This window comes from Coturnix japonica, chromosome 9, assembly GCF_054131305.1.
Source record: "Coturnix japonica strain WE chromosome 9, WE-NBRP24, whole genome shotgun sequence".
Taxonomy (NCBI): Eukaryota; Metazoa; Chordata; class Aves; order Galliformes; family Phasianidae; genus Coturnix; species Coturnix japonica.
The window spans coordinates 592,709-620,658 of NC_140671.1; the positions used below are offsets into that span (position 1 = coordinate 592,709).

Here is a 27,950-nt window from a genome sequence, read left to right on the forward strand (position 1 = left end):
GTTCGTTCCCCGTGCTGTGCCGTGCTGTGCCGCGCTGCCGTCGGCGGGCGACGCGCTCCCGGCCGGGCAGGGCCGGCACCATGAGCACCGGCACGCGCTACAAGAGCAAGGCGCTGGGCGCAGGTGAGGCGGTGCCGGGGATGTGCGGTTCGTCCGCCCCGCGGTGTGTCCGCCCCGCCGCCCTCACGCCTCGTTCTCTTTTCTCTTTCTCTCCCCTCTGCCGGCTCCCATCCCGCTCATCCCGCTGCCGCCCCGCAGAGGAGAAGCAGGTACGTGGGCTCCGCCGGCCGCGCGCATCCGGGAAACGTCCGTGTCGCTCGCTCCGTCTCCCCGCGCTCCGGTTCCTTTCTTTCCCATCCCGGCTCTGGTTGTTTGACGGAGGGAGGCGGCCCGGGCGCTGCGGGAGGCGCTTCAGCATCGGCGGCCGCCCGCAGCGGAGCGCTGCGACGCGGGGTGATGCAATCGGGTGCCATCGGCAGGTTTTCATGCTCTCCGTTCTGTATTCGGAGGCGTTCGGTGCTTTTTACGGGAGGATGGTTTTCTCTGCAGAACCGCATCCGCGTTGGGTTTAGCTGCCGAGCGCCGCGCATCGTCCATCGTAGGCGGCAGCGGTTCCTCGGGGTGGGGTCGGAGGTGCGGCACGGAGCAGCCCCCGCCCCGCCCGGCTCGTGCCCGCTCCGGGGTCCGCTTCCCCCCCGAGCGAACCCCTCCCCGAGCCGGGCGGTGGCACCGCAGCCTTCACGAGCTGCTGCGAACTCATTGTGCGGCTGCGGGGAGTGGTGCTTCCCCATAGCGCAGACACAGACACTGGGAAGGTAACTGTGTCTTATTGGGAGCTGCTGGCTGCAGTGAGAGAACAAAGTCAATCCGGTGGCAATAGGACGATGGAGGCTTTTCGGCTGCTTTTTTTCCTAAGCTGCTGCAATTTTTGCTGCCGTTAGATGGTTAGTTATCAGTGTATTGCTTTGATTCCGATTCTTGTTGTATTTCTGGGCAGGAATAAGCCAGCCTGTGTCCTGAAACTGCAGGGAAAGAAGTCAGTGTAAGCTGTGAGCCGAAAGGGAGCTCTGTGATCCTAAACCCCGTGCGGCTCTTTAGCTTGTTCGCTGCTGAACAAAGAGCAAAGCAGGAGGCGCGTGCAGCTCCTTTCTGCTGCTCCCCGGGGTGAGAAGCGAGGAAGATGGAGCACTTTGTTCCAGGTGTCAGAATTCCTGCAGGCCTTTGTCACACGTGCTGACAGCCCTGCCCCAGTGTGCTCCGGTGTGCTGCTCCGGTGTGTGTGCTGCTCCGTTGTGCTGCCATGCATGTGCCCGCACTGAGGTGCTGAGCACGGAGCAGCTCTTGTACAAAGCAAAGGCAGCCGGGCTGTGTCTGTGCCGGCCGCGTTCCTTGCGGATGGTGGAGGGAAACCAAGCTGTGAACACAAAGCAACGCGCTGAAACGTGAACGAATGGACAGCAGCACAAACGAGATCCTTGTTGTTCGAGAGCAGGGCTTTGCTTTCTGTGCTGCCTGGTGCCAGCCCACACGCAGCTGGCAGCAGGTACCCATTTACAAGGGTTACTGAAGCTGCAATTCTTGCCAGAAGCAATAAAAAATAAAAAAAATATATAAGAGCTAAGCAAGGGCAGAACAATGAATTGTGTGTAAGTAACAAAGCTTTCAGTGACATCTTGATAACGTTAATGACTTGCTGAGTACAAATAAAGGAGCAGTGTGCTGTCGGAGGATCATTGTGCATCTTCCCTCCGTGGCTGTGCCTGACGTGTTGGCTGGGGCCGGGGCTCTGATTTCTGGGTCTGACTCCCAAATGTGGTTTTATGAAGGGAAAGCAGCAGCAGATTCTCCATCTCCCTGATCCCCAATTTTCCCACACTCTGTTTCTGACGTCAGCTCTGGTTTGACACCCAGCTCAGCTCAGTGGGGTTTCAGTCCTGGTCTCCATCCGCCTTTCCAAGGGGAAGGGTTGTGGTTTAGGACCCTGGACCAGGAAAACCAGTTTCTGTTCCCAAGATGTCCAGCAAGTTGCTTGGTAAGGCCGAGCTCCTCACCTGGTGGGGCACGGGAGACAGGTGAGCAGCCACTGACAGCGGGTACTGAAGGACAGGGAATGGCCTGATGGAAATGGACATACAGAAATGGAGCAGTTTGTTGCTGATGGGCACCGCCAAAGCCCAATTGTTGCTGTGAGAGAACAGGTGAAACCCTCTAAGTACGTGGTCAGACTGGAGTCTCCTGGCTCACTCCTGCAGAACACGCCTCCTGTTTCATGTTGTTGGTGTGTGTTTGTTTGGGGTGTGACTTGTCACAGCGCTGGAACTGGCTCCTGCTCGCTCAGGCCCGTGTCTCTACTGTTGTTTGAAGTCTTTGTTCCTCGTTAGGTCAGCAGGATGGAGCACCTTCCCAAGTTGATCTCTCCACCCCATCGAGTTGCAGAGTTGTTTGGGTGTGTGAGCAGAGGCAATCTGGTGGATCCAGTTCTTTTAGTGGGTTTGGAGTTACAGAGCTGTGCCTCTTGAGTTCAGCTTGCTCCTTTTTCTGCTGGAGCGTGTTTTGAAGCTCTCTGCTTCTCAGTTCAGCATACAGACGGGGGTCCTGTGTTTGAGGAAGGTGATGCACAAACGGTTGTATGGCTGAAAAAATGGTGTCAGTGTAAGAACTCCTGAGTTTGTTGCATTTTTTCTCTTGTTGAGATCTGGGGTTTTATGTATTCAAAATCGATGGCTTTTATTATTGGGGAAAAACAGCAACAAAACTCAGAGGTTTCCATTGTTTGTGGTTCAGGAGATATTACAAAAGCAAAGATGTCTCCCATCTAAAATGGCATCTATGCCAAAATAGAGCATCAGTTTCAGGCCAACCTTCAACCCAGTCCTGCCTTGTCAGATAGCCTGGGCAGGTGGAAATCCCCTACTTCCCCCTGAGCCTGTTCTGAGCCACAGCCTTGTCCTTTTATGGTGAGAAGAACCCCGAGGGGCTCACAAGAACTGCTGGAGCTGCTGTGCAGGCCGTGCTCTGCTTGCTGCAGGGGTACGAGGTGCTCCTGGGTGCTGTGATGTGTCCAGCAGTGCTCCAGTGAGGGCAGGGGGTCGTGACAAAGAGCAGAGGAGCAGCAATTCCCATGTCCTGAGCTCAGGAAGGATGACCTTAATGCCACCCTTGGATTCTGTGTAGGTCTGTATGTGGTGAATATTGATAGCTGAGTTTTGTGAAGTAGATGAGAAGTACTATGTGAGTGATGGGTTCTGATGTACAGCACGTTGCTGCTGGGCGCTTCCTGCTCCATGTGGAATTGTGACCAAGTCTGTGCAGGAGCAGCATGGAGGACTCCCACCCATGTTCGATGTCTGCAGCATTTTTATCTTCCATCCATTTCCCTTAAAAGAACTGCTCTTATGGTCTCGTGGCCTGGGGAAGGTTCTGCTTCCTTGTGCCTGTGTTTGTACAGAACTGCACGGAACCTGGACGGCAGCGTGCACTTTTTCTCAGGGTTAATGGTGTGATTTTATAGCTGTGACTCTTTGAGTCACTGGGAGGGGCAATAGGGATCTGTGCACGTCTGACACAATCTGTAGCCGTTGAAATGGAGTGTGCTGTGGTGAGGGTGTTGTAGCAGATAGCAAGGTCTTCTGTTTGCAGCTGGTGAGGGGGACAGTTCAGCACAGCTGTGGATTGCACTGGGTGAGGCTGCTTCGCTCTGACTCTCTGTGTTGAAGTCTCTTCCAACCGATGTGTTTTCCAGCCCCAGTCTTACATCCTGGCTCCTGAGTTGTGCCTGCCAGAAGGGGAGCCATGCGTTAGTCTCAGGCTCTAAGAGGTGGATACTGGAAGCACTTAAAGCAGCACAGCACATCTCTGCTTGTTTTTCTGTTGTCCCAGTGTATCTTGGCCAGACGTAGCATTAGGGTGGAAGCTTTTACTTCTCTGTATAAAGCCTTGACTGTCTTATTCATTTTTTATTTATTTTTTTAAAGCCAGATTCAGCAGGCAACGCTGGTTCCAAATTCAACAGGCGGTGTTGGTTCCACATTCAATGGGCGGTGTTGGTTCCATATTCAATGGGTGGTGTTGGTTCCACATTCAATGGGTGGTGTTGGTTCCATATTCAATGGGTGGTGTTGGTTCCATATTCAATGGGTGGTGTTGGTTCCATATTCAATGGGTGGTGTTGGTTCCTTGCCCTCCAGCCTGGGCAGGGGCTCTGTGCTCAGCACAGTGTGTCTGGAGCTGGGTGGGACTGCAGCAGGTCCTGGGCTTCAGCCCTGCACGACTTCCTGCCGTGCCCCTGTCTGCACAGCCCTGCAGGTGGCCCTGTGTCTCACAGGGGGGTTGGGAGGTGAGCTCCATCCTGGGCGCTTTGGCTTCTTTTAAATACTTTTTTTTCCTGCTTGGCTTCTTGTAAAGGGCCATAAAAGCAGGTCAGCTCATGACACGGCACTGCTGGGAGCTGGGCACAGCCTGCCTCCTGCTCTGCCATTAGTTATGCTCCAAATGGGTCAAATGGCTGTCAGAACGTGGAGAGGTTCAGCCCACTCAGTGTGCAGCTGATGGAAAGGAGGTGTCCCTGCGAGGGATTTTTATCCCTTGAATTTCCATGAGCTGCTTGGCTGCAAGTCTGAAATTGGGCTGTTCCTGTGTGAACTGAGCAGAGCCCTTTTGGGCTCATCATCCAATGGAAGCATGGCAGGTTCTGTGCCCTGATGTCAGCACAGAGGGACCAACCGTCCTCTAACCCAAGAGTCACTCGTGATGCTGTTGCTCAGCTGCTGGGTTGCAGCGTGCTGGGATGTTGCACAAGGCAGCTGGTAACTGCAGAAAGCGTTGTTGCCATCTACATGAGGAGAAACCCATTCCCTGGATACTTGTAGCCTCCAGAGTCCAGGAGTCTCTTACAAGCTCCTAATGCTCTCAGAATTGATATTAGTTGCACACGGATACTGTTCTCTGCTTGGCTGTTGTAGCAGGAAATTGAAGCAATGTGTCATGACAGTCCTGTCACACCCTTTGAGCAGAGACAAGTTTTGTGTTCAGGGTCTTCTGGAGCACCCTCAGTTTGGATCTGAGTTGCTGGTCATTAAATACCCCGTACGGTGGGTGTGCTGGGGGCTGTGTTCATCCAGCTGGCTGCTCGCTGTGCTGCACACAGTTGGGGCCCTGCTGTGGTCTTTGGAGCTTTACTAAATGAGTTATAAATGTTCAACCCGAGGGGCTCTCCCAGCAGCTTTGGGTCAGTGGCTGCTGTAACTGCACTGTTACACCAGACAGCCCGTGTGTGCTGAGTTCAGGCCTGGAGAGCTCTGCCCTGTCTCTGATGCTTCAAGCCCTTCATGCTGGGACAGCTCTTGACTCAGCCAAGAGGGTTTATCTCGTTTTTCTTCCAGTTCAAGTGATTCCTGGGCTACATTTCTTTCTGGATAGAGGTGCATGAAGTGAAAGCAGCCTTCCTTGCTTACCTTCACAGCTCCTTGCCTGACCAGCAGTGGTCTTTGACCCTTCCTGCCCCAGACAGAGATTTCCTTGGGCAGTGAAATCTCACAGAATAATCCTCCAGTTCTCAAGAATGAAAGGATGGCATCTCTGACAGATACACTGGATGACTTCGGAGTTTTCTGAAGCTTATGTGAGTTGTCTCATAGCATTTGGAATAACTCCATATGGGCTGGGTTTTGCCTGTCCATGTGTGTGTCTGCAGTGCGGTCAGCCTGGAAGCCCAGGAGGAATATTTGTCTGCTGCTCTGCATTCCTTTTGTCCCATACAATCCTTCCTGGAGCTGTGAAGAAGTTTGCAGTCATCGTGTTCCCACAGCAATGTTCAGAAGCTGGATTTGTGTGTGGCGCATCAGAAGAGCTGGGATCAGATCCCAGGACATGTGCTTGTCGTCAGCATGTGTGCTGCTGTTCATCCCTGCCTTGTTATCCCATAAATTCTGTTTAAAACAAGTGGTGGTAGGTGGTGCTGAGTGCTGGGAGGAAGGATTTGTGTCTGCAGTGCTGCCCAGAGTGGCTGGACTGTGGAAAGCAGAGGTGATCTGTGGCTCCCAACTCAAGTGAAGAATCCTCCCTATCTCGAGGGGCTGACTGGGTTAGCACTCTTGATTCCCCTCTCTTGTGTAAGTGCATTTCCAGCGTGTTAATTAAAATGTACCAATTTGCAAACACTTGGCTCCAGGCTGCAGGGCTTCCCTGGGCTGTGGCTCCCAGCCCCTGTCTGTGGAGCAGAGCATCACAGAATCACAGAATGAACCAGGTTGGAAGGGACCTCAAGGATCATGTAGTTCCAACCCCCGAATGCCCCATGCCCAGGGCTGCAGCAAAGCTTGGCTCGGTGTTGGCCAAGAGGAGCTGGAGAGGAAGTGAAACCCTGTACGAGCATCTGCAAGGCTGTAATGCCAAGAGGGGGAGGTGAATTGTTTAGCTTTAGTACAACTGTCTACTCCTGGAGTCCAAAAAAAATGTTTTTGGTTTTGGTTTGCTTTTTTTTTGTAAAGAGAAATCTGGAGCTCATTTCTGGAAGAAAAGATGTAGCTGTAGTTCAGGGATGCTCGGGATGGCAGGCACTGCTGGATGCAGCTGGGCAGCCCTCGGGTGCTGTGCCATGGCAGCACAGGCTGAGGGAGGCGTGGGGCGAGCATGGTGTGCTGGGGATCTCACACTGTGCTTCACACTCACTGTGGGGTCTGCGAGGTGTGAGCTGGAAGTCAGTCAGAGGTGGGAAGCCCTGATTAGGGTTTAACTGTGGCTGTTCTCACACTCTGTGGGTTGCTGCTCTGCACAGCTGCATCAGCTGGCAGCAGAAGATCCTGTGCCAGTGCTGGAGCTCTCGCCCTGAGTTTAACTGTTGGTGGCTGGCCCATTCCTGTCCGCAGTGCTGTACCGTGCGTCTGTTCAGAGCTGGAGAGCTGAGCTCCTTTACTTGCCAGCTTTGCTTGGCTCGGATCTTTGCTCTTCCTGGGAACTTTGGGAGTGCCCTGTTTGTTTTGAAGCTCGTTATCAAGAGTGTCCAGGGTGTGTGCAGGGCACTGGGATGTTCTGCCTCTGCCTGACCCACCCGGGGCAGCTGGTGCCGTTCCCCTGGAATGACTTCTGGCCCAGGAGCTGGGAATGCAGTCTGGGCAAATAAATCACAGGAGTGTGAGTGCTGGCTGCTGGAGCCGGGCCACAGGGAGCCAGCTCAGCCTGCTGACCTCTGGACATTCTCAGTGCAGAAATGAAGGAGAGGAAGAAAAGATCCACTCGGCTTGTGGGAAAAGAGGCTTCAAGGGCTTGACATCTTCCTTCTGCTTTCTGTGAGGCTGTGATACATCCCACGGATACAGCTGTGATCTGTGCTCCTGTGGCTGTTCCGCTTTGCCTTGCAGACCCCTGAGCTGTGTGAGCACATGGAGCAGAGCAGGCTTTTTGTTGCTTTAGTTTGCATTGCCATTATTTTTAAGATCAATTCCCAGACAAATGGCTTCGCTTTCAGCAATTTGTCATATCTCCTGGCTGTTGGGGATGCAGTAGAGTGAGCTGCTCAGAGGAGCTGGTCAGATAGCAATGGAAGGAGCATCACAGCCTCAGGTTGCTGGTATTTGCCCTGATTCCTGGGGAATGGCTTGTAGCAAAGTCCTGCTGCTGTGATGGCACAATACTGAGATAAGCAAGTGTGTGCACACAGCAGTAGAGGGGGGGGGGGGATGCTGTCTGAGGGCATCTCTTCTCTCCCAGAGGCTGTATGTGCATCCCTGCAATGATGGCTGCTGTGCCATGCTCCCTTAGCTCTGGCTCCCTTAGCTGCAGCATGCAGAAGGGAAGCTGCTCACGCCTGAGTTTAAAATACCGAGTTTAAAATACTTTGCTGTTTGTCTGCTTACTTTCAAGAGCTCTCCTTCTCTTGAAAGGAACCCTTGGCAAAGTGTGTATTTATGAGGGAAGCAGGAATTAGAACAGACAGTTATTTAGCAGGACTTGGTGCTTCTTCTGGGCAGTTAATCCTGGCACATGCTCGGGAAGGACTCCAGGTCCATGGAGCAGCTGAATGCTCTGTGTCTGCTCCAGGCCGTCAGAAACCCTGGGGCTGATACTTCAGAAGCTCAGCTCAGGCCTGTGGAGGTGTGAAAGCTGGAGGTATGTTTTGTACGTACACCTCAGTACTGTCACACTGATCTGTTTGGGATCCTCTGAAGCATTATTCCTGTGGGCAAGATGTTTTTGGGGAGCAGGAGTGTGTCCTCTTGCCACTCAGGTAAGTGTTGCCTGGACCACCCCTCCACATCAGCTCATGCTATTTGACTTCATGACAGTTTAAACAAATGCCAGACCAACTGGATGGAGCTTGGGTTCCTCCTCCTCAGTGCCTGCTCTATTTGGCCTGCTGGTCCTCATGCAGTAAGGCTGTGTGCCATCTCATAGCTGTGTGATGGCGTTATTTTCAGCAGCCCTCATTAATGTCAGTGAAAGCTTTTCTGTTTGAGCCGGTAGGGCCACTCCACAGCAGCTGCTCAGAGGCTCCGGCCAGTGCCAGGCGTCCCACTGCCTGCTTTGAATGGCCAGTGTCATTTGAATGTCTCCCTGCTCCTCCTGTGGTCACAGTGTCATGGGCAGGTGTTGGTCAATAGTGGAATTGTTCTCTTGGTAAACAAGTGATGGTGTTACTGGAGTTGTCTTTCATGTAGCAGCAGTGCAGGGTGTGTGTGGGATTGCTAACGAGGGATATCATGAGACTTTGTATGTGTGAAAGCTTCGTGAACCATCTTATTTTTCTCTGCAAAGTGTGTAGATGTTCATTCACATACACTGTTCCTGCCCTGCATCCTCCTTGTGCGTGTTTGGTACTGAGGTGTCACATCTCACTGCTGGGCATTTCAGAGGGCTCCGGTCCTGCTGTGACATTAGCAGCAGTGTGTGTCTGGGGAACACCTGGGTGAGGCCCCGCTCCTGCCTCATCAGACACCCTTCCTCATGTACACCCAAGGGCTGAGATGATTTGTGGGGACCTGTGTGTATCAGGCACCCAGAGCCTGATTCTCGGGGGCCTACGGCTTCCCTTAATGAGAAATTACCTGTTTTTCTTTCCTTACTATCTTCCAAAATCCTGAGGCACACACCTTTTGGCTGCCATGCCGCACTATTGGGCCAGCATGCCTTTCCTATGGTGGAGAAAACAGGTATCACTTCCTAAAGGAGTGGTTTATAGATGAAAAAAGAAATTGATTTCCTCACACAGGGCGAAGTAGCGTCAGTGAAGAGTCCTGTCAGAATTTCCTAAGCCTGGGCCATGACTTAATCCTGACCCCACCGATGTGACTGTGCACAGTGAATACCCCATTGGTGGGATGCGCACTCAGCACCAGAGCCCCCCCGTCCCTCAGCAGTGCTGGCTGTCAGCAGGGCTCACTTACACATTTTGTTCCCCGTTCTCATCTCGAGATGCTGCAGGCTTTGCTCACTGAGAGCAGCCCGGGGGCAGGAGGCCGCAGGGGTCGCCCATGTCTCTGCCTGTGAAGCTGGTTCCGTTTCTCTTGGGTTGCCTCACAGGAAAGCACAGTTTTGCAAATGCAGATTTTCCACCTTGTTGCTTCTGAGTCAATCCAAGCATTGAGTATTGCTGCGCTGTGTGTGTCTGACAGCCACAGCGTTCACAGTCAAATGACTTTGTCGTGTCTGATATCTTCTTTGGTCCGGTTTCCAGAAATCCATTTTAATTACTTCAAAGGTGACGTTTCCGGGAGCTCTGCTCTTCCAGTGCCTGTTCTGTGGGTACATCTGATCCTCCTTTCTGGACCGTTCGTGTTGTTTGTGGGTGTAGCCCCACGCTTTCATGGGAGGAGCTTAGCAGCAGCTCTGATGTTCTCGTTGCTTCCCACCTGTATGTGATGTAATAGTCTGTAAGTACGTCAGCAAGGAAGGATTTGTGTTAAAACGTCGCCTTTCTCTCTGCTCAGCATCCCTGGCTCTGCTCACAGCGCTGCAGTGCAGAGGTGGGGCAGTGTGGCTGGCTGCATGACGGAGCAGCTTTGCCACCTCTGTGCGACGAGCCCTGTGCCGTCGGAGCGCCGACAGGACCCGCAGACGATGGATGATGACCCGCAGTGCAGCGCTCGCTGCTCGGTGCGGCTCCGGCCCTCGGCAGCGCGCGGCCATCAGTGCGCGGCCATCTGCGGCTCCTGCGTGCGCTCCCAAAGGAGCCATTGAGCGCCGAGCTGTGCCACTCGCCGGTGTCCGAGGGTACAATAACGCTAATGTGTCCAGGCGGCAGCATGAAATGGGCTCGTGTGTCGGGAACAAAGGAGCCTTTGTAGCGGGCCCTGCCGCCTGCGGGAGGTTTGTCAGCTCCGCACTAACGCGGCGCTCCGTGCCCAGCCGCCCCCCGGCTCAGTGCCCGGCAGCTCCCGGTGCCGGGGGCTCCAGCGCCCCGTTCGCTATGGGCACGGAGCTGCCGGTGGCTGCGGGAGGGGCTCGTGTACCCCCAGTGTGTGCTCACTGCCGGGCTGACGGTGTGTCCCGGGGCTGCGATGTGAGGCTGTGTGCGATGTGTGCGCTCCCTGCAACGCGCCATGTCCAGGAGCGGCACCAGCAGCACTGGGACGGGGCTGGAGCAGACCGAGGTGACAACGATGCTCTACCTGGGACTTGAAGGGAGCTGTTCTTGCAGTTTGGCAGAGCAGGCTGAGTGGGTTTGCTTAAAGCAGATGATAGGTTGGAGAAGTGAGGGAAACTCCATTGCTTGGGCTGCTGCGCTAGTCACACTAATAAAGGATAGTCAGTTTGATCCAACTTGTGGCTACTACTGCAGTATCCCAGGGTGCTCCTGCTGCCATGTGGTGGTTATGCCATGTTGAGGTATATCGTCCCTTCTGGCCAAAGAGCACTGATCTCCAGGAACAGGTTGGTTGCAACTAAGCAAGACAATGAGGACTTCGGTGGGAGAGAAAGGAGAGCTTGGCACGTGCTCTGCCATGGTTTCCATCCAGAGGAACGGCAGCTGTAGGGCTTGGGAGGGCAGGCTGGGAGGAGCACGAGGTCTCTTCTGGCTCTGGAGAACACTGTGTGTGCCCAGAGAGGAAGCAGCAACCACAGGAAAAGGGTAGTTGCTGAACCCAATTTTTGCCAAGAATTAAGCAATCTATTTCAAAGCATTAAATTGAGCAAGAGATCTTTCCCTCCTGAATCAGGTGGAAAGGGTGAGGCAGAGTCCTGCAGTCTGAGGGCCAGGCAGTGCCAATACTGCCCTTCGCCCTCCCACACAGTGCCCCATTTTGATCCCTTCCCTTCTACTGATGCTGTTTACAGGAGCAGCCTGAACATTCCTTTGCTGCATGCTGCTGTGTTGCCCCTTTTTGGGGTGGATGCCTATTTGCACCAAGTGTATGGAGAAATGAATACATGAAAAAGGAGTGTAGATAAAGACTGATTTGCCCAGTATGAACTCTGTGGGACCCTGATACTGAAAGAAAGAGGCTTTGGTAGCTGTTAATTTGGGGATCTTGGTTCATCATCAGCAGATTCTTTTTGTAGAGGATGGACCAAGAGATGTGGGTATGGCTCAGTCAGTGCCTCCTCTGCTGTGGTGCCATGCAGAGCAGGGGCTAATTCAGTGCAGTTGTGTGGCTGCTGGGAGCAGTTCTGTTTCTGCAGGGCTGTAGATGTGTGCGTCAGAGCCTAAGCAAAACCAAGCTGTGGGGGCTGCTGTGCCTTCCAGCTGTGCACAGAGGGGAAGCACTACGTTACTCTGGGAAACAGAGTTCAGTCCCTGTCCACTCAGGAGAGCAATGTCTCTGTGGAGCCCTTTGCAGCTGCTCCTGTGAGCCAGCACGTAAGTGGAAACAGATGGCGTCATCTTAGTGCTTGGTAGGAACCTCACTGCTGCAGTTTTGCTCTGAGCAGTGTGAGGGCTGAGCCCTGCTCCACGCCGGGAGAGCTGTGCTGCTTCCTGGAGCAGCCTCAGGCAGGGTCACTTCGGTACCACGTGGCCATCAGGGCCTGCTGGCATCTGTCATCTTGGTACATAGTCCATAGGGGCATCCTCATGGGAAGGAGGTGATGGTGCACCTGCATCATGGGAAGACACAGGCAGTTCTCTGGATCTGAGGGCCTCTGTGTGTTACATATGTGTGCTTCATCAGGGAGCTCTGGAAGAGAACCCTGTGTTGGGTTACCCAGATTTCATGGTTGTTTTCTCTCTTCCTGGGGTTTTGTTTCCTGCAGGAGAAACGTGCTTTGATGGTTCTCTGTGAGCACCTCATCCCCTGCGGACACACAGATGTGCTTCTCCCAGCCCTGCCCCAACAGAATATTTTGTGCTGCTGCTCATAAACCATGCTGTGCTGCAGCCGTAGCATCGCTGATTGTGTCTTCCTGTTGATTAGCTTATTGCTTCCAATTGCCAACGCCATCACATTTATTTTAATCATGCTCATTTCCTGTGTCACTCAGGGAGAAGGAGCAGGGTGCAGGTGTGGGAGGAAAGCCGTGTTTGCAAGGCTGAAAAGGACAAATGCTTCTGCAATGAAATACTCAAACTGTTGTGCAGTTCACTCTGCTGTTTATATTGAACTAAGAGAAACAACCAGGGAAGAAAGGGAGCAGAATTTCCCTCTGACTAATGCTGCTGGATTGTGCAGGGCTGCGGGGGAACTGCCAGGCAGAGAAACCATCAGGAGGAAAAGGAAATGGAAAGGGAATCTAATTATCCATCTGCAAAGAAAGATGTTACCCTGCGGCAGGGCCCAGCCTGAGCCAGGCTGAGGTTTGTGCAGGCCGGTCAGGCGGTGCTGGGAGTCTGGGGAGCCAGGTGAGACCATGCGGGTCAGCAGAGGGAGGGTGGGAGTCCCAAGGCAGCTGGTTTGTTTTCTCCCAGTGTTATTTTGGGAGCCTTCTGGGAGGTCAGCATGATTAAAACATCTCTGAATGGGGGCATTCATGAGGTGGATGTACTGTGGATGAACCAGGAGCATCTCTGCCTGAGTCCCTTTGCTTTGCCCACCACTTGCTCTGCAGGGCCCCTGCTCAGTGTGCTCACACTGCCTTCCCCAGCCATGCCCTCAGACCAGCCCTGCTGGTGGGTGTCTGCTGATGTTTGGAGGCTGTGATGTCCTCTCTGGCTCAGGATTCAGCCTTTCTGGTAGACAGGCCTGATCCTGCATCCCTTACTCACATGAGTAGTCGTATCTATTTCAGTGGGACTACTCGGTGAGTAAGGATAGCAGGATTGGGACCACTACCTGTAACTCTGAAGTGGACCTTCTGTAGGATACTGAAATTTTTGCTGTTCATGTAAATGTGCATCGCAAGCTTTCCAAACTGCTGATGCTTTTGGCATTTGGATGGAGGACTTGAGAGCTGGAGAAGCAGCGCCCTTCCATTTCTGAGGATGTCACCAGTAGTTTCTGTTCCCTCTCTCTAGAGGGCTCCCAGCCCAGCCATTCCTATGCCATGGGACGAGATGTACCCGTTTTTCTCCCAAGTGTTCCTGTTCTGTTTGCCCTGGGGCAGGCAGGGCCCAGCACTGCCTCTGCTTTTCCCAGCTGTGGCTTTCAGATGAGAGGGAGGGAATCTATGTAAGCCTGATTCGTGCGAGAGATTTGGTGGAAGCAGAAGGAAAGAAAAGCAGCAGCAGTGCCACAGGAGTGCTGCAGCCCTTCTGTGCTGCCTCATTCCTCCTCCTGTCTGAATGGGCCAAATTTGTCCCCCTATCCTTCATTAGTATCTTCAGTGTGTTTGCAATGGAAGGTGCTGGTACCTGTGACCCCGTGTGTGGCAGAATTGCAAGCCTGATCCAAACACTGATACAGAGCTGGCCCCGGGCAGGAGCTGCTGCTGGTGGTGACCCCAGGCAGCCTCCGTGGCAGCCACCTTCTGCAGGCTGATTTCTCCCTGCCAGGAACGTGTACAGCAGCAGAGAGCTCTGCCTGTAAGCGGCTGCTCCTCCTCCACCTCTGTCCAATTATTTCAGATGATCCTGAGCGATCAGAGGTGCTGGGTGTGACAAAGGCTGTGAACATGCTCCAGACGGAGTCAGAAGTTTAAACAAGAGGGAATTGCTGGAGCACGGTCCTGTTTCAGAGCTGGAAGTGGAGGTGTCTGGGCAGTCACACGGTGCCTCCTGGGAAGCTTGGAGCAATTCAGGTGGATGCAGAAGCACAAATACCTTTACAAACATACAAAACAGTTGCAGTCCTTGAGTGAAAAGCAAAGCTTGACTTGAGAGGTTGGCAAAAGAAAGGAGATTGGTTGCTGTGCTGATTGTGCGCATGGCACTGTGTGCAGGAGATTAAACTCATGTGTTGGGACTTTTGCATTGCTGGCCCACGTTTTCCTCAGCATGAGATGATGAAGCCGTGCCAGAATGTCAGGGCTCTGATGCTCCCAGTGACCATGTACCTAGAGTTTTGCTTGCAAGTTCGAGGTTTAATCATTAGAGGTTGGATCAGCAAGGCATTTTCTGTTGTATAAGGTGAGCAGGAGCCTGAGGGTGAGTGCTGCTGTGCAGGTGGTGGAGCAGCAGTCTGAACCTCGCAAACCCTTTGAGATTTACCTGCCCACAACTGACGTTCTGCACAGGGGGACAGAAGCATGAGAGGAGGCAGCAGGACCACAACTGGACCCAGCTCTGCCTGCAGGGGTGGAATCTGCGGTTCCCCTGCCTCCATCGCAGTGATTGAAGTGGGGAGTGTCCTCCTGCCATGAACAAACAGCTTTTCTGGAGCTTCCTGTCCTGTCATGGTAGAAAGCAGACAGGAGCTGAATTTTCCTTCTGGGGAGCATTCTGCAGATAGCTTTGCTTCAATGGAAGAAGCATAAATGTCCCAACATGGCTGTGCTCACCTTGTGGAGCTGTGGGTACACAGAGCTTCCCCAGTCCTTTGTGCGGGATTCATGGGCTGAAGGCATCTGTTCCCCGACACGCTCGTGGCTGCTCACTGAGCAGAGCCTGAGCACAGCAGAGCTGAGGCGTCTCATTGGAAAAGCCGTGCAGAGAGCAGGCCTCCCTGCGCAGAGTGCAGGGCTCTGTCGCTGTGGCTGGAGCCCAGCCAGCACCATACATATATATTTAGCCAAGGACAGAATTTCCTCTCCCCGCCCCATCTCTGATCTGTGCTGTTCTCTCCTCGCCCATCATCGCGTTGTTTCTGCTCCTCATTTGTCACGTTCTCAGCTGCCTGCACCCACAGCTCTGTGCTGTGTGCTCCCATCCCTGCCATTGCCTCCTCTGGGCTGAGCTGCGTGTTTTCCTGCAGCGGCTGTTTTGCTCCCAGCCGTGCTGCGGTGTGACAGCACAGCCCTGTGTCAGCCATAGCTCAGTGCTGCTGGAGGAGCACAACTCCTGCTCTTTGTTCCTGCCAATGTGCTGCTCTCCAGGAGCATTTCTATGCTGCTTTGCGGTGAATTTTGCCTTCTGTGAGTTGACGTCTAATGCTATGAAGTAATGTATTTTCCTTCCTCTTCTCAGAACCCATCTGCAGCCCTGCAGGCTAGAAATCCCCTGTAACAAAGGAGAATGTAGGACACTGCTGCTGGTGCCCAGCTACAGCTCTTCCTCGCGCTGCATCTCCTGCCCAGAGGGGCTCTCTCTCAGGTGCAGTTGCCGAGCTGGCTTCTAGAAGCCAAAGGAAGCAAGCACTGGGTTTTGCTGTAGATTCCCTGCTGAGCTCTGCCTGCATGGGGAGGTGGGGGTTATCGGAGGGGGCAAAACAAGCCTTGGCTTGGCTGCCTTTGGGAGGTTTGCACATGGACCAACCTGAGCCCGTGGCTGTGGGTGTGCCCTGCAGCATATCAGTGTAATACAAACATGTTCTTTCCTTGGCTCATCTCTCAGGAAGGTGGAGGAGGCTGAGTCAGACCAGACAGCCCTCACTGAGCATTTTGAAGGCCCTCAGTAGCCAAGAGCTTCCCTTCTGGGTTCCTTTTCCCAGTGTGCTTTCTGAATTCCCAGGCTCGGTGTCCTGCCTGGAATTCCTCCCTGGCTGTCAGTCCTGAGAGCCGTGTGTGCTGTGGGACACAGCAGCTCCTTGTTCCTGTCTGCACTGTCAGCTCGGTTCCTGGGGCCGTGTGGTTTTCTCTCCACCAAACCAGTGTTGACTTCATCCATGATCCCACCACAGAAGAATGCTCCTGTTGGGTGCAGTGGGCTGGTGAGGACGTGGCCGTTCCCCCTGTGCCCAGGCTGACAGATGCCTGTGGCTGGTGGCCGTGTGGCCTGTGGTCTTCAGGAAAGCGTGTTTCAAAGCATGAGAACTCATGGAGGTTGGAAAGAGTTTGGTTGCAGCTATTGTGGTTCACAGTGTGGAAGGTCGTGTGGCACCTCTGCGCTGTCACAAGTGAGTTTGGATGTGTCTGCGCTGTCCCCAAACCATCACTCCTCGTGCCTGGCACAGAGCATGGAATCTCTGCTGCTCCTCGGCCACGTGTGGGCTGCAGGCTGCAGTGGGGGAGCGCCCAGGCAGATATTGGGAATCTGAGAGGGGACAAAAGGTGTCTTCATCCTTCCCTGCTTGTGGGCAGGAGCTGCTCAGGGACCTGAGCATTAAGCTGCGGCCGGATGGTCCGAGTGCGGCGGGGAGCGGAGCCGGGGGTGGCGATGCAGCCGCCGTGTGCCGGGCTGCGGGCGGTGCGTGCGGTGCGGGCAGGAGGGAACATCGGGGAACATCGGCGCTGCGCTCCGAGCCGCCCCGCGCGTGTGTGTGTGTGTGTGTGTGTGTGTGCGGCCGCGGGCGGAGGGGCTGCTGCGTGGGCTTAGCGAAGGCTGGGAGGGAACAAACACATGGGGTGGGTGTTTTTTCGCTCGGGCCGCAGCGGCTGTTTGTGCCGCCAGCCGCGGTTATGGATTCGCTCGTTCTCCAGGAGCGGTTAGTGGAGAGGCTGCTTTCCCCGCGGACGCAGGCACAGCGGAGCCACCCGGCCAAGCTGAAGGTACGGGGATGTGTTTATAGCGGCACGAGGGCGGGGGGAGAATGGTGCCCGAACAGCCGGCAGCCGTGCGAGAGGAGCCCTGTGAGGAGCGAAGGAGCGGAAGGAAGACGGTGAGGACGAGATGGCCGGGGGCGAAGGAGGGAGGGGAGAGGAGAGGAGAGGAGAAGAGAGCCTGAGAGCGGGGCGGGGGACAGCTGGGATGCCATGTTTCCGTGCCGTTATCTCGTGCGGCGATCTCCTCCTCGGAATGGCGTGCGCCTGAATGGTCGAATCAGGCACCGGCGGTGCCTCCAGCAGCCTGGCTGGGGGGGCCGTGTTCGGGCTGCACTTTGCAAGCCCGTTTTCTGCATCAAACACTGGTGGGCGAGCGGCCCTGCTGATCCGCCCGTACGTAGCAGCGGGCCGGAGGAGGCACATGTACACGGGGCACATCCCGGAGCTATGGGGGCTGTGCATTTCTGGGCCCGCTGGCAATGAAAGGAAGCGAAGGGCACTCTCTGCTGCGGGGAAGGGCCGTGCTGGTGTGTGCAGATGTGGATGTGGTGGCCGTGAGAGGCCAGAGAAAGGACCCTGGGAGGGAACAGGGCGGCTTCTGCTTCCCCACCTCCCTGAGCCGGGTGCTGACAGAAACCGGCAACCCAGGAAGCCCCTCCGTTCTCCCAGCAGCCCTCCCTGTGCTCCCATCCGTGCTCTCCATCCTGTGTACGGTGGCTCTGCGGCCAGCATCCATGTTGTGTACTAACAAAGATGCGGAGCTTTGAGCAGGGCAGACAGTGGGCTCAGGAGGTTACTGGGGCTCTTTATGTGCCACATTGATTTTGGCACACCGAGATGCCTTGCAGTGGCTGGGATGGGAGCATGCACTGTGTGTCTGAGAGCTGAGATGTGTGAACCGTGGGATGCGCTGGTGGTGGTGCAGGGACCAAGGAGATCTTTCCCAGTGAAGGGCTGTTAAAGGAGTTGACCCCTCAGCACTGTTTCTCCTGCATTTTTCACCCTTTGCTTCGTGCACATGATGGTTATTGGTTGGATGGGGGAGGCAGAGCTGGGGATGGTTTTTCCCCTGCGGCTCCAGCTGCCTCCTGCCATGGGAGGGAAGCCCTCCACTTGGCCTTCTGCTCAGTGCTGCCCTGCCTTATTGCAGGGGAAATGGCCACCTGAGCCATGGGAAAAGGGCAGCATCCTGCGCCAGCTGGGATTTGCATTTCTTGTGAAGCATCCTGATTCTACTCAGCCATGGGGAAGTACCAGCAGTACAGTAAATCCATGCTCTCTTGGTTGGGCTGAAAAGAAACAAGAGATCAGGTTCAGCCAGTTACACCTGGCTGAAGTAAGCAGGGTTGCACCAGAGATCTCCGCTGTCAGCCTTTAGTCATCTAGTTGAAAAGACAAAGAAAAGAACAGCAACACACCCCAAGTATCTGCTGTGGTGTTATTGCTCTGTGCCCAGTGTTGTTTCACATGGAAAGTCTCTGGACAGAGCAGGCAGTTTTCCTTCTAAAGGCTGTTAAAAATCAGCACAGGTCTGTTCCCTGTGCCCAAACTAATCACAGAGTCCAGTGGGCTGCATAGCTCTCTGTGGGAGAGATGCATGAATCATACAATCTCAGCATCCTTCAGGTTGGAAAAGACCTCAAGGATTATCAGGTCCGACTGACAGCCCATCCCTACCATGCCCAATAAATCACGTCCTTAAGTGCCACATCTCCTTATTTCTTTAATACCTCCAAGGGATGGTGACTCCTCTGCTTCCCTGGGAAATGGTTGCAACTTGGGAGAGGTCCCTGAGTCTTGTGGATGTGTGCACTGCCTCACACCACTGCCAAAGCAGGGACCCACCTCTCCTCCACCCCTTGGCTTTGTCTCGGGGCTTTTCAGCTCTTCTGAATGCAACTCCCTGTTGTTCGAGCAGGAGTGGTGGCACACCCTGACCTGCTTCTGTCCGTCTCTGCCCTGCAGGACCATGAGAAGCAGTACGTGGGCTTTGCCACTCTGCCAAACCAGGTCCACCGGAAATCTGTGAAGAAGGGTTTTGACTTCACCCTGATGGTTGCAGGTGAGGCTGCCCGTGGTGGGGATGCTGAGTGTGGCTTCTCCCCCTGTGGGGTTGGTTTGGGTGGTGATGGTAGGGCTGGATGGGGACTGAGGGAGAAAAGAGAAGGGAGGATGCAGAAAGCTGCAAGAGCACATTTTTACAAGGATTGAGACATCTTGCAGAGAAGTCCTCCCACTGCTGGAAAAATATAATAGCCATAATCAGCTCTTGACAGCTCATATCTCACTTCCTCTGGCTCAGGATTCAAAGCCTTGCTCAGAGTTTTATTTGTAAGTCAATTAGTGGGTCACTTTGCTTGCTTTTCCCTCCTTCCCTTTGCACTTTGTCAATTAGGAGAGTCGGGTCTGGGCAAATCCACGCTCGTGAATAGCCTGTTCCTGACAGATCTGTACAAAGACAGAAAGCTCCTCAATGCAGAGGGTAAGTTGGGGACAAAGGGGGGTAAACAGGACCTTGTATCCACAGGGCTGCCCTGTCCTAGGGCCCAGTACTTTGGCTCCTTGCTTCAACAGCAGCTACAGGCGTGGCTGCATCACAGCCCTGGCCTTTGTTGCTGTGGTCTCCTTTACTGGCTGTCAGGACACTGGTATTTGAGCAAAAAGGGATTGTCCGCAGGATTCTTCAATCCCATGACAAGGCTGCAGAACAGCACTGTCCCTTTGGGATGAGATACCGAGTTTTGTCTTTTGTTCTTGGATGATGGAGTGCAATAGAGATTCCCTTTTCCACGTGACTGGACAAAATGTTTGGATCAGCTGGGCTACAAGCAGTATGATAGTTCCTGTGTCTTGTCATGGGTCTGCCTGCTGCCAGCCTCCCTTACCACCCCTCCCCTGAGACTCCTTAGAGTGTGATCAGGGTTTTTTGAAACCCCTGTTATTGCCTGTGCTCAGTGATAAGCGGGGAGCCAGCTTGTTGTGGGTGTGAGTTGGGATCCCCACCATTACTGCGGGGCTTTAACTCCTGTGTTGCTGTACAAAGAGAGAATCAACCAGACAGTGGAGATTGTCAAGCACACGGTGGACATCGAGGAGAAGGGTGTCAAGCTGAAGCTGACCATAGTGGACACACCAGGCTTTGGAGATGCTGTTAATAACACTGAATGGTGAGCAGGCTGCCACTTGAGCCACATCTGTTTTCTGAAAGGGGCTCTGGCAGTGGGGATGGGATGACACATCTTAGTCCATAGGGACGGCATGCTGTTACACACATGGTTGGGTTTTGATTGAATTGTCCTTCTCAGCTGGAAGCCCATCACTGACTACATCGACCAGCAGTTTGAGCAGTACTTCCGTGATGAGAGTGGCCTGAACCGAAAGAACATCCAAGACAACCGAGTGCACTGCTGCCTGTACTTCATCTCACCCTTCGGGCATGGGTGAGACTCAGGCTAGAGGGAAGACCTTTGTGCCCCTGGGTTGCCCTTCATTTGGTCATTTGCTGTCTGGCTGTTGGTGCAGATGGAGAACCACCCAGCTGCTGCCCCTTGATGAGCATAGCATCCTTTCTGCTCTCTGAAAGGACAGATTGCCCATAAACTGACAGAGCTGATCTCCCTCAGGTCTGCAGTCTGGTTCTGAAATCAGGAGAAATGATGATACACAGATTTGTATCTTCCTGTCTACCTGAGCCTGACTGAGGGATAGGAAAGAGAGTTTTAAGTTGCCTTTGATCCCTGCCAGGCCTTGCAGGCCTCCCTTGTGTGCCAGCCTAGTCTGGAACAGCTGCAGGGGATGTGCTGGCTTCCTACGATAGAGGACAGCTGGTGGGAGGCCAGGGCTGTGACCTGGGCAATATTTAGTCTGTAAGGGGAACACTCAGCCTCTGTCTGCTGAAGAGTTTCAGCATCTGAAGTCTGAGACAGATTTCCTGACAATGCAGCCCTAGCGGGGGCTGCCCAAAGCTTATGACAGTGCTGTCCTTTTCCCTTTTTGGGAGTGGTGGGTGAAGTGGAAGAGGCTGGAGGGGGGAGCTGCTTGCTCTGTCCTTGCTAACCTGGTCCATCCTCATCCCTGCTGCAGGCTGAGGCCCGTGGATGTCGAGTTCATGAAGGCTCTTCATGAGAAGGTTAACATTGTCCCCCTGATTGCCAAAGCTGACTGCCTGATCCCCTCAGAGATCCGGAAGCTAAAAGAGAGGGTGAGATGGTCTTCTGCCACAGGGATATACCTGATGTGGTGGCAGGGATGTGCTCAGGAAGGAGAGCAGTAAATGTGAAAATATAGATAGGCAGCGTAGAAGTTTGTGTGTGTGTGTGTGTGTGTGTGTGTAGTATCTGCAGATTGAATTGCAGCAGTGCTGTGTGAAACCTGTGAGAAGGGAAGTCGTGTCTTCAGAGAGGCCAGCTCTACAGGAAGCGTCAAACCCCTTCCCTGTTTGCTGTAGGCAACAGCAAATCTGTGGTTATTAAACCCATCATTTCTGTATTGTTCACTGGGGCATCCTTTTGTTCTTGTTTTGCATGGACTCAGATCCGGGAAGAGATTGACAAATTTGGCATTAAAGTGTACCAGTTTCCTGAATGTGACTCTGATGAAGATGAGGAGTTCAAGCAGCAAGATAGAGAGCTGAAGGTAAGGAACCAGTTCATTGAGGAACTGGGAAGTCTGGCTCTTGGATATACTGGTTCTCTGGGAGGATCCAGAGCTGTCCTTTGTGTGCCAAAGTCCTGTGAAGTGATGCTGGTAACCCAGAGGCAGCCTGTATTGATTCACATTGGAGACAGACTGAAGAAGGAAGCTGTTGTCATTGCTGGTGTCATGAAGTGTGACATAAAGACATGGGACCAGGTGTCCCACTAGGTGCTGTCAGTGTTTCCCTAGTGTTCCTTGGGTGGATGTTTAAGAAGAAGGCTGAGTTGTATGGCATGAGAAGGTCAGGCTGGGAATTGAGCCACCTGCAGATGCCATTGCCTGAGGCTTTTCTCTGTAATTGTGTTGTGGTGTCCCATGCATGTGTGGGTGTCACTGTCTTTCCCTTCCTCCTCGTGTTCTCTGCCTGAGCTTGGCCCTTGGGGGAGGGATCCATTGACAGCCACAAGCTCAGCGTCACCTCTCTTTCCAGGAGAGCGCTCCTTTTGCTGTCATTGGCAGCAACACAGTGGTGGAGGCTAAAGGCCAGCGAGTCCGTGGACGGCTGTACCCGTGGGGCATTGTGGAAGGTAAGTGCAGTGCCACGTAATGCATTTGTTTCTAACTGTGCTCCCTCTTCTAAAGGGATAAATTTCATCAAGTCCTTAATAACCTTGGAATGGCTTTTGCTGCTATTGCTGACACCCCTGTGCAGGCACATTGCTCTATGGTCCTGCAACTTGCAATCCCAGAATTCTGTATGTTTGCTTGTGGGTTGGTGCCAGCTGCTTGGGATGCCCAGCTGCTGGCTCTTCTCTCTTGCTGGCTCTGGAGTGGGCTGTACCTGTCTGAGTGCTGGTAATTGGCAGAGCTGAGGTTTGTCAAAGCTTCTCCCAGCTCTTCACAGAGGTAAATGGAGATTGCCACATCAAGCACACAGCTACCAAGTGCAGCACTTCCCCCCAGAGTCCCCAGGGCTGCCTGGGGCCTGGCCATCTGTGCTAACAGCAGCCTTTCAGCTCTCCAGACTATTCCCTGCTTGTTGCTTTGCTCCTCAGGGGCTGATTCAAGTTTCCTGCTGGAAGCCACCCTGCCTACAGCAGCCTTACAGTCAGTCTGAAGTTCTGAGAGAATGACCAATTTGTATCCAGCAGTTGCTGCCCTCACTGGGGATGTAATGATGACATCCTACGTACCTGGGAGCAGCATCCTCCCTCGTGGCTCTGCTATATGTGTTTTATTAATCCTCTTACCCAGAAAAAGTCCTGGGAATGCGATGACCTCAGCAGCCTGGCCACGAGGCTGTCAGGCACAGAGCATCACTAAGGCCTGCACCGGGGAGACTCTTTGGCACAGGGAGAGGGAGAAGGGATGGGGAAAGGAGCCTGATTTCAGGCCTGGGTTCTGGGAGGTGAGAAGGGACTTTCTGAATGGAGCTGGTGAGGTGTGATGTCCAGGTGCTCACCTGTTCTTGCTTCTGTAGTGGAAAATCAGGCACACTGCGACTTTGTGAAGCTGCGGAATATGCTGATCCGAACACACATGCATGACCTGAAGGATGTCACTTGTGATGTCCACTATGAGAACTACCGGGCTCAGTGCATCCAGCAAATGACCAGGTGGGTCCTACTACTTTGCTTAGAAGGTGTCTTGCTCTCTGTGGAGCTGGGGCTACTCTCAGAGTTTGTATGGGAAACGGCACAGGAACGTCAAATAGCAAATCCAAGCTTGTCTCCCACAGCCCGAGTCCGCAGCAGGAATTTGCTGAGAATCCTTGTTCCTGCTGGATGATTCCTGCATGGATCTTGGCAAATAGACCTGGAGAAAAAAGCTCTCGAGAAGAGCCGTCCCTATCACTGGCTGAAATACATCCAGCCTAGTAGTCCCAAAATAGGTATCTGAAATGCTAGAGGTCTGTGAGAAGTGTCACAGTTGCTATTTTGACAGGCAATGTATCTGTTAAAAGAGTGGGGTGATGAAAAAGCAGTAGCTTAGCTAAAGAGATGCTTCAAATGTTGATGCTATTTCTCACGCAGCAGACGGTCCCTTAGCAGTGAAGTCTTGGAAAAACACTGTGGCCATTTCTGCCAGTGGGGTAAAGTTTCTTGAGAGAAACGTTGGAGGGGGATGTGCCGAACTCCAGAGCTGGAATTGATTCAGTAAGGGGCAAACAGTGACTCCAAGTGGTGAAAGCCCGAAAGTGCTAATTTGAATTCCCAGCTTTTCTGCAAAGGGCTCCTCCGACTTTCCAAAGTCATCTTCCTTTTTTCCCCGTGTACTTGTTATTCCTCAGTGTTATCAGTATTAGCCCAGACTGAGTTTTCTCTGGTAGTTACCCGTGAACTTCTATTTTGAGGACTTTTGTTGGCTGTACTCTTGTTTTATGCCTGAATGCATCCTACACGTCTTTGCTGGATTGCCCCACAGGCTGTGTATGTGGCTGGCTGCCTTTGACAGCCATCAGGTGCTGACAGCAAAGCCAGCTGAGCCGTAACTGACTGCATTTTGTCCTCTGTCTCTAGCAAGCTGACTCAGGACAACAGGATAGAAAGCCCCATTCCTATCCTGCCCCTCCCAACACCAGACACTGAGACGGAGAAACTGATCAAGATGAAGGATGAGGAGGTGAGAACCATTTCTGCCTGGGCCTTAGTGCTGGAATCTGACATGTTCCTCCAGGACTGCCCCACAGAGGCTCTCCTGGGGCTTCCCACTGCTGCCTCCCACCATCGTGGGCTCCTGGTTGATAGTCTCTTCTCTTGTCTCATGCAGCTGCGGCGGATGCAAGAGATGCTGCAGAAGATGCAGCAGCAGATGCAGGATCAGTGAGATGGAGGTACTTGGAGGGCAAAGGGAACCCCAACGACCATCTGAGGCCTGCCAAGAGCTGTGGATGTTTGAAAAGAGGTTTCCCATTGTATAGAGACTTGTGGGCAAGATCTGCACTCGCATCCTCTAATTTATTAGCAGCAATGCTGGCTTTGCAGTCAGCTGGTTTGTGAAGAAGGTTGTTACTTAACTGTTTACTGATGTGTTATTTTGTTTTTTAATGCTTTCTATTTTTTCTCTTTTTGTTGAATTATTTTTTAAGTATTTTTTTAAGGGAAAATAGCCCAGGAAGTCTCTAAGGCATCCGAAAGAAAGAAAGAAAAACAAAGAAACAGATTTCCCTTTCCCATGTACTAACCTCTTGTTTGGGAATGCTCTGGTATTTTAAGTCCTGGTTTCTCTGGTGTACGAACTTGAAGAATATCTGTGTCAATGCACGTAAATGTTTACTTCTGACTGAGGTGCTGTGCCCCCTCCCCTGCTCCCCTTGTCTGGGGCCAGCACAGTTGTTGTTAAGGCAGCCATTCCTCCCTGGGAGCTCAAGCTGTGCTGCCCAAAGTGCAGGGCTGAGGGGTTCTGTGTGCACTGACCTGCTCAGGGGTCCTGCTGGTTGTCTGCCCAGGTTATTTTGTTTGGCTTTTTTCCAATTGGTTGATTAGGTTTGTTGTTCCTACCAAGAAACTCCAGATCTTTGCACTGAGCGGCAGGGAACCGAGTCTCTCAAGGTGTGTTAAAAGAAACAGCTTCCACTGCCTTCAGCTGTGTCTTCCTGGCAGAGAACATGAGTTGCTGAGGACGGCCTGTGAGGAGGAGGGATGATGGAAGCAAACACCTCCCCATCCTGCCGGCCGTGCTCTCAGCCCATGGCAGCCTGGAGGGGTTGGCAGGAGCACCCCAGCTGGAAGCACAGGGCCTGGCAGAGCCGGGGTGAAGGTATCTCATGGCGTGGCGCTGGTTATCCAGCTGTTCAATCTCCAGTGCCTGCACTGAGGAGTGCTGCAGCAGCTGCAGTTCTTAGCTGGGTCTGCTTTGGAGAGAGAGAAACATTCAGGTCTGAAAGGCCAGTAACAGCCCACATTTCTGTCTGAGATTCTCCTGGGGAAAGGGGCTGTTTCTAATGCCTGTACCAGAGATCTTACAAGCTGCCTGACCAGACAGGCTGCTGCAGAGAGCAGGAGGTGGCAGGGGGGCTGTGTAGGTCAGTGTGACAGGAATGTCACAGTACATGGCTGAGTGCAGCCCAGCGGACTTGGCACTTCCCCTTCCCTTCCCCTGGGACACAACCTTTCTCCCTCTCCCCAGCTCTTTCTGTCTCAGTGCTGGGAAAAGCAATGGATCTGCTGGGCAGAGATAAGAGCACTGTTTGGGCAGCAGCTTCTGTCCTATTTTTGTTTCCTGCAGTATTTTTAACTCTTAGCACAGACAGAAGAGAGCTGTGGAGTGTGATGTGCCTGACAGGGCACGACTGACCAGCAACACTGCAGCGCTCACAGGGAATCAGTGGCTGCTGGAGGGAGAGGCATTAGGCTCTTACCTCCAGTCCAGGGGTTGCTGCCGTGGGATGGGCCCTTCTGCTCCTTCTATTCCCACATCTCTGGCTCTTTAGAGTAGATCTCCCTGTGCACAAAGCACAGTATTGGCCAGGAATACCCAAACCCAAACCCTAAATTCTGTTTCTTGGTGCTGCATTTCTCTGATTTTCTGCTGGGCTTTAGAGCTCTGATCAGGGCTTTTCCAGGAGGTGCAGAGGCAGGTTTCAGTTATTCCCTGGATGGAGCCTCTGCCCAACCGAGCATGGGCTGTCGGGGCAGAAGAGATCCTGGTGTTGTGGAAGGTCAGAGCAGAAGTGGAAGCCCACTGACAAACATGCAGGCTGAGCAAGAGCAATGTCCAAGGCAAGTCTCTCCTAAGCAGCCTTCTGCTGCCTTGGGGGGGAGGAGGTGGGGATAAGCTCAGCAGGACAGGGGTGCAGGCAGCTCTTCTGGCTCAGTGGTTTTTATTTTCCTTCTCCTCTGTGTCAAGCTCATAAGTGACCGTGGAAATGCCAGCCTAGGAGAAGGAATGGGTTCAGCTTGTCTTCAGTAACATGCCCAGGACCAGGTTCTTAAGGAGGAAATACAGCCTTTTTTCTGCAGCGTGTTTGTGTGAGCAAGGGAGTAATCTGAGGTAGGAGCTTTCTACAGGTTTTCTGGGGCTGGTTTGCTGCTGCTGGAAGCAGAGGGAATGCTGAGTTCTCAACTTTATCCACGCTAGTGTAACTGGAAACACTTTGCAGTAGCTGTCCCCTCTTTTCTTACATAAGTCTTGTCTGTTAGGAGGACGTTGTTACATATGAGCCCTGTTCAGCTAGATAGTCCTTTTTAAAATAGATTAATTCCCAGATGAAAAAACAGCAACAACAAAACTCCAGACCTTTACTGTTTAGCATGCACATCAGAGAGGTGACATTTGTTATCCTGGGCCGTGTGCTGGTTGGAGCACAGGGTGCTCTGCTCACAGGCAGGCAGGACTGCCTGAGTGTTCATCTGCCTTGTCCCTCCGGGTGAGGGAAGTCTCCCATCAGCTCAGTGCACATGGCTCCTAGATCACATTGATAGAGTCAGCTCTGTCCTCTACAGAACTGAACTCTTCAGCTACCAGCTGGCAAAGATGGTTTGAGCTGCTCTTATTCAAAACACATAGGAGTGAGGCACTGCAGACACAGCTTCTACAGAGGGACAGAGGTACTGAAATCCATGTCCTGGATAGATGGTCCCCTGCCCAGAGCATCAGAGTTAGGGGGCTGCCTGCAAGTGGATTAGACTGACTTTGGAGGGCATCAGGGACCTGGACTGACTTAGAAGGTGACACCTGTTTATTAAAGGAGGACTGTTTATACTGTTGCACTGATCTGCACAATAAGCTGAGAAGATATACCAGAACAAGTGCAGCTCAGTTGTTTGATTTTGGCAGTGAGAAGTGTGGATAGGAAGGCAGTCTAACACCTCCCCTTGCATACAGCCCCATAGTCTCACATGCAACCTCTGCACCCTCAGGTACATTCCCACACTGCTGCCAAGCTTTGCCCTGCCAAGCTGGACTCAGCAGGGGCTGCGTCCTGCTCAGCAGAGCTGCCTGTCCCAGGCTGCAGCTGGGCTGGTTGGTGCACATCATCTCAGCCCTTCTGTCTGACTGGGGAGGGAGCCATGGCATGAACTCCTTGTGTGCTGCTGCTGTGCTGGTCCTGCCTGTGCGGTTCCTCCTGCTGCCTCCCCGCATGCCTCCCGCTAGAGAAGGGGCTCTCACTCCTTGTGCTGTGTGATGGCATTCCCTGCTGCTTCTCACAAACCCAGCCGTGCTTGCTGTAACACTGGCTTGCTTTTACCATGCGACTTCCTCACCCTTCACTCCACTCCTAAGCTCTTTGTTTCCTGTCTGTCATGTTAGGTTATTATATTTTTTGTAAATTTCTGTTTGAACATTTTGTCATTGTGGGAAAAAAAGAAACCTTTTAAAACATATCCATTTTATTAAATGATTATTGTTATTATTATTAATAATGTTTACTACCTGAATTGATCAGTGAAATAAATACATTCAAGAAACCAACCTATTTCTGTTTGATT

At 53.0% G+C, this 27,950-nt stretch overlaps 1 protein-coding gene across 7 annotated transcripts; it reads left to right on the top strand.

Annotated features, from left to right (window-relative positions):
* On the top strand, positions 1-27,933 carry SEPTIN5 (septin 5). 7 transcript variants are annotated; one of them, XM_085555460.1, is made up of 12 exons: positions 16,497-16,588; positions 16,822-16,890; positions 18,850-18,946; positions 19,280-19,366; positions 19,928-20,051; positions 20,190-20,324; positions 20,968-21,085; positions 21,418-21,519; positions 22,010-22,106; positions 23,000-23,135; positions 24,039-24,141; positions 24,289-27,933. In XM_085555460.1, the coding sequence occupies exons 1-12, from the start codon at positions 16,520-16,522 to the stop codon at positions 24,343-24,345; spliced, it is 1,194 nt and encodes a 397-aa protein (XP_085411586.1). In that variant the 5' UTR covers positions 16,497-16,519; the 3' UTR covers positions 24,346-27,933. The 7 variants fall into 7 exon arrangements, with proteins under 7 accessions (XP_085411585.1, XP_085411590.1, XP_085411587.1 ...); XM_085555465.1 differs by having other exon boundaries at positions 16,572-16,746; XM_085555459.1 differs by lacking the exons at positions 16,497-16,588; positions 16,822-16,890 and adding an exon at positions 1-269.
* Positions 27,934-27,950: the final 17 nt, after the last annotated feature.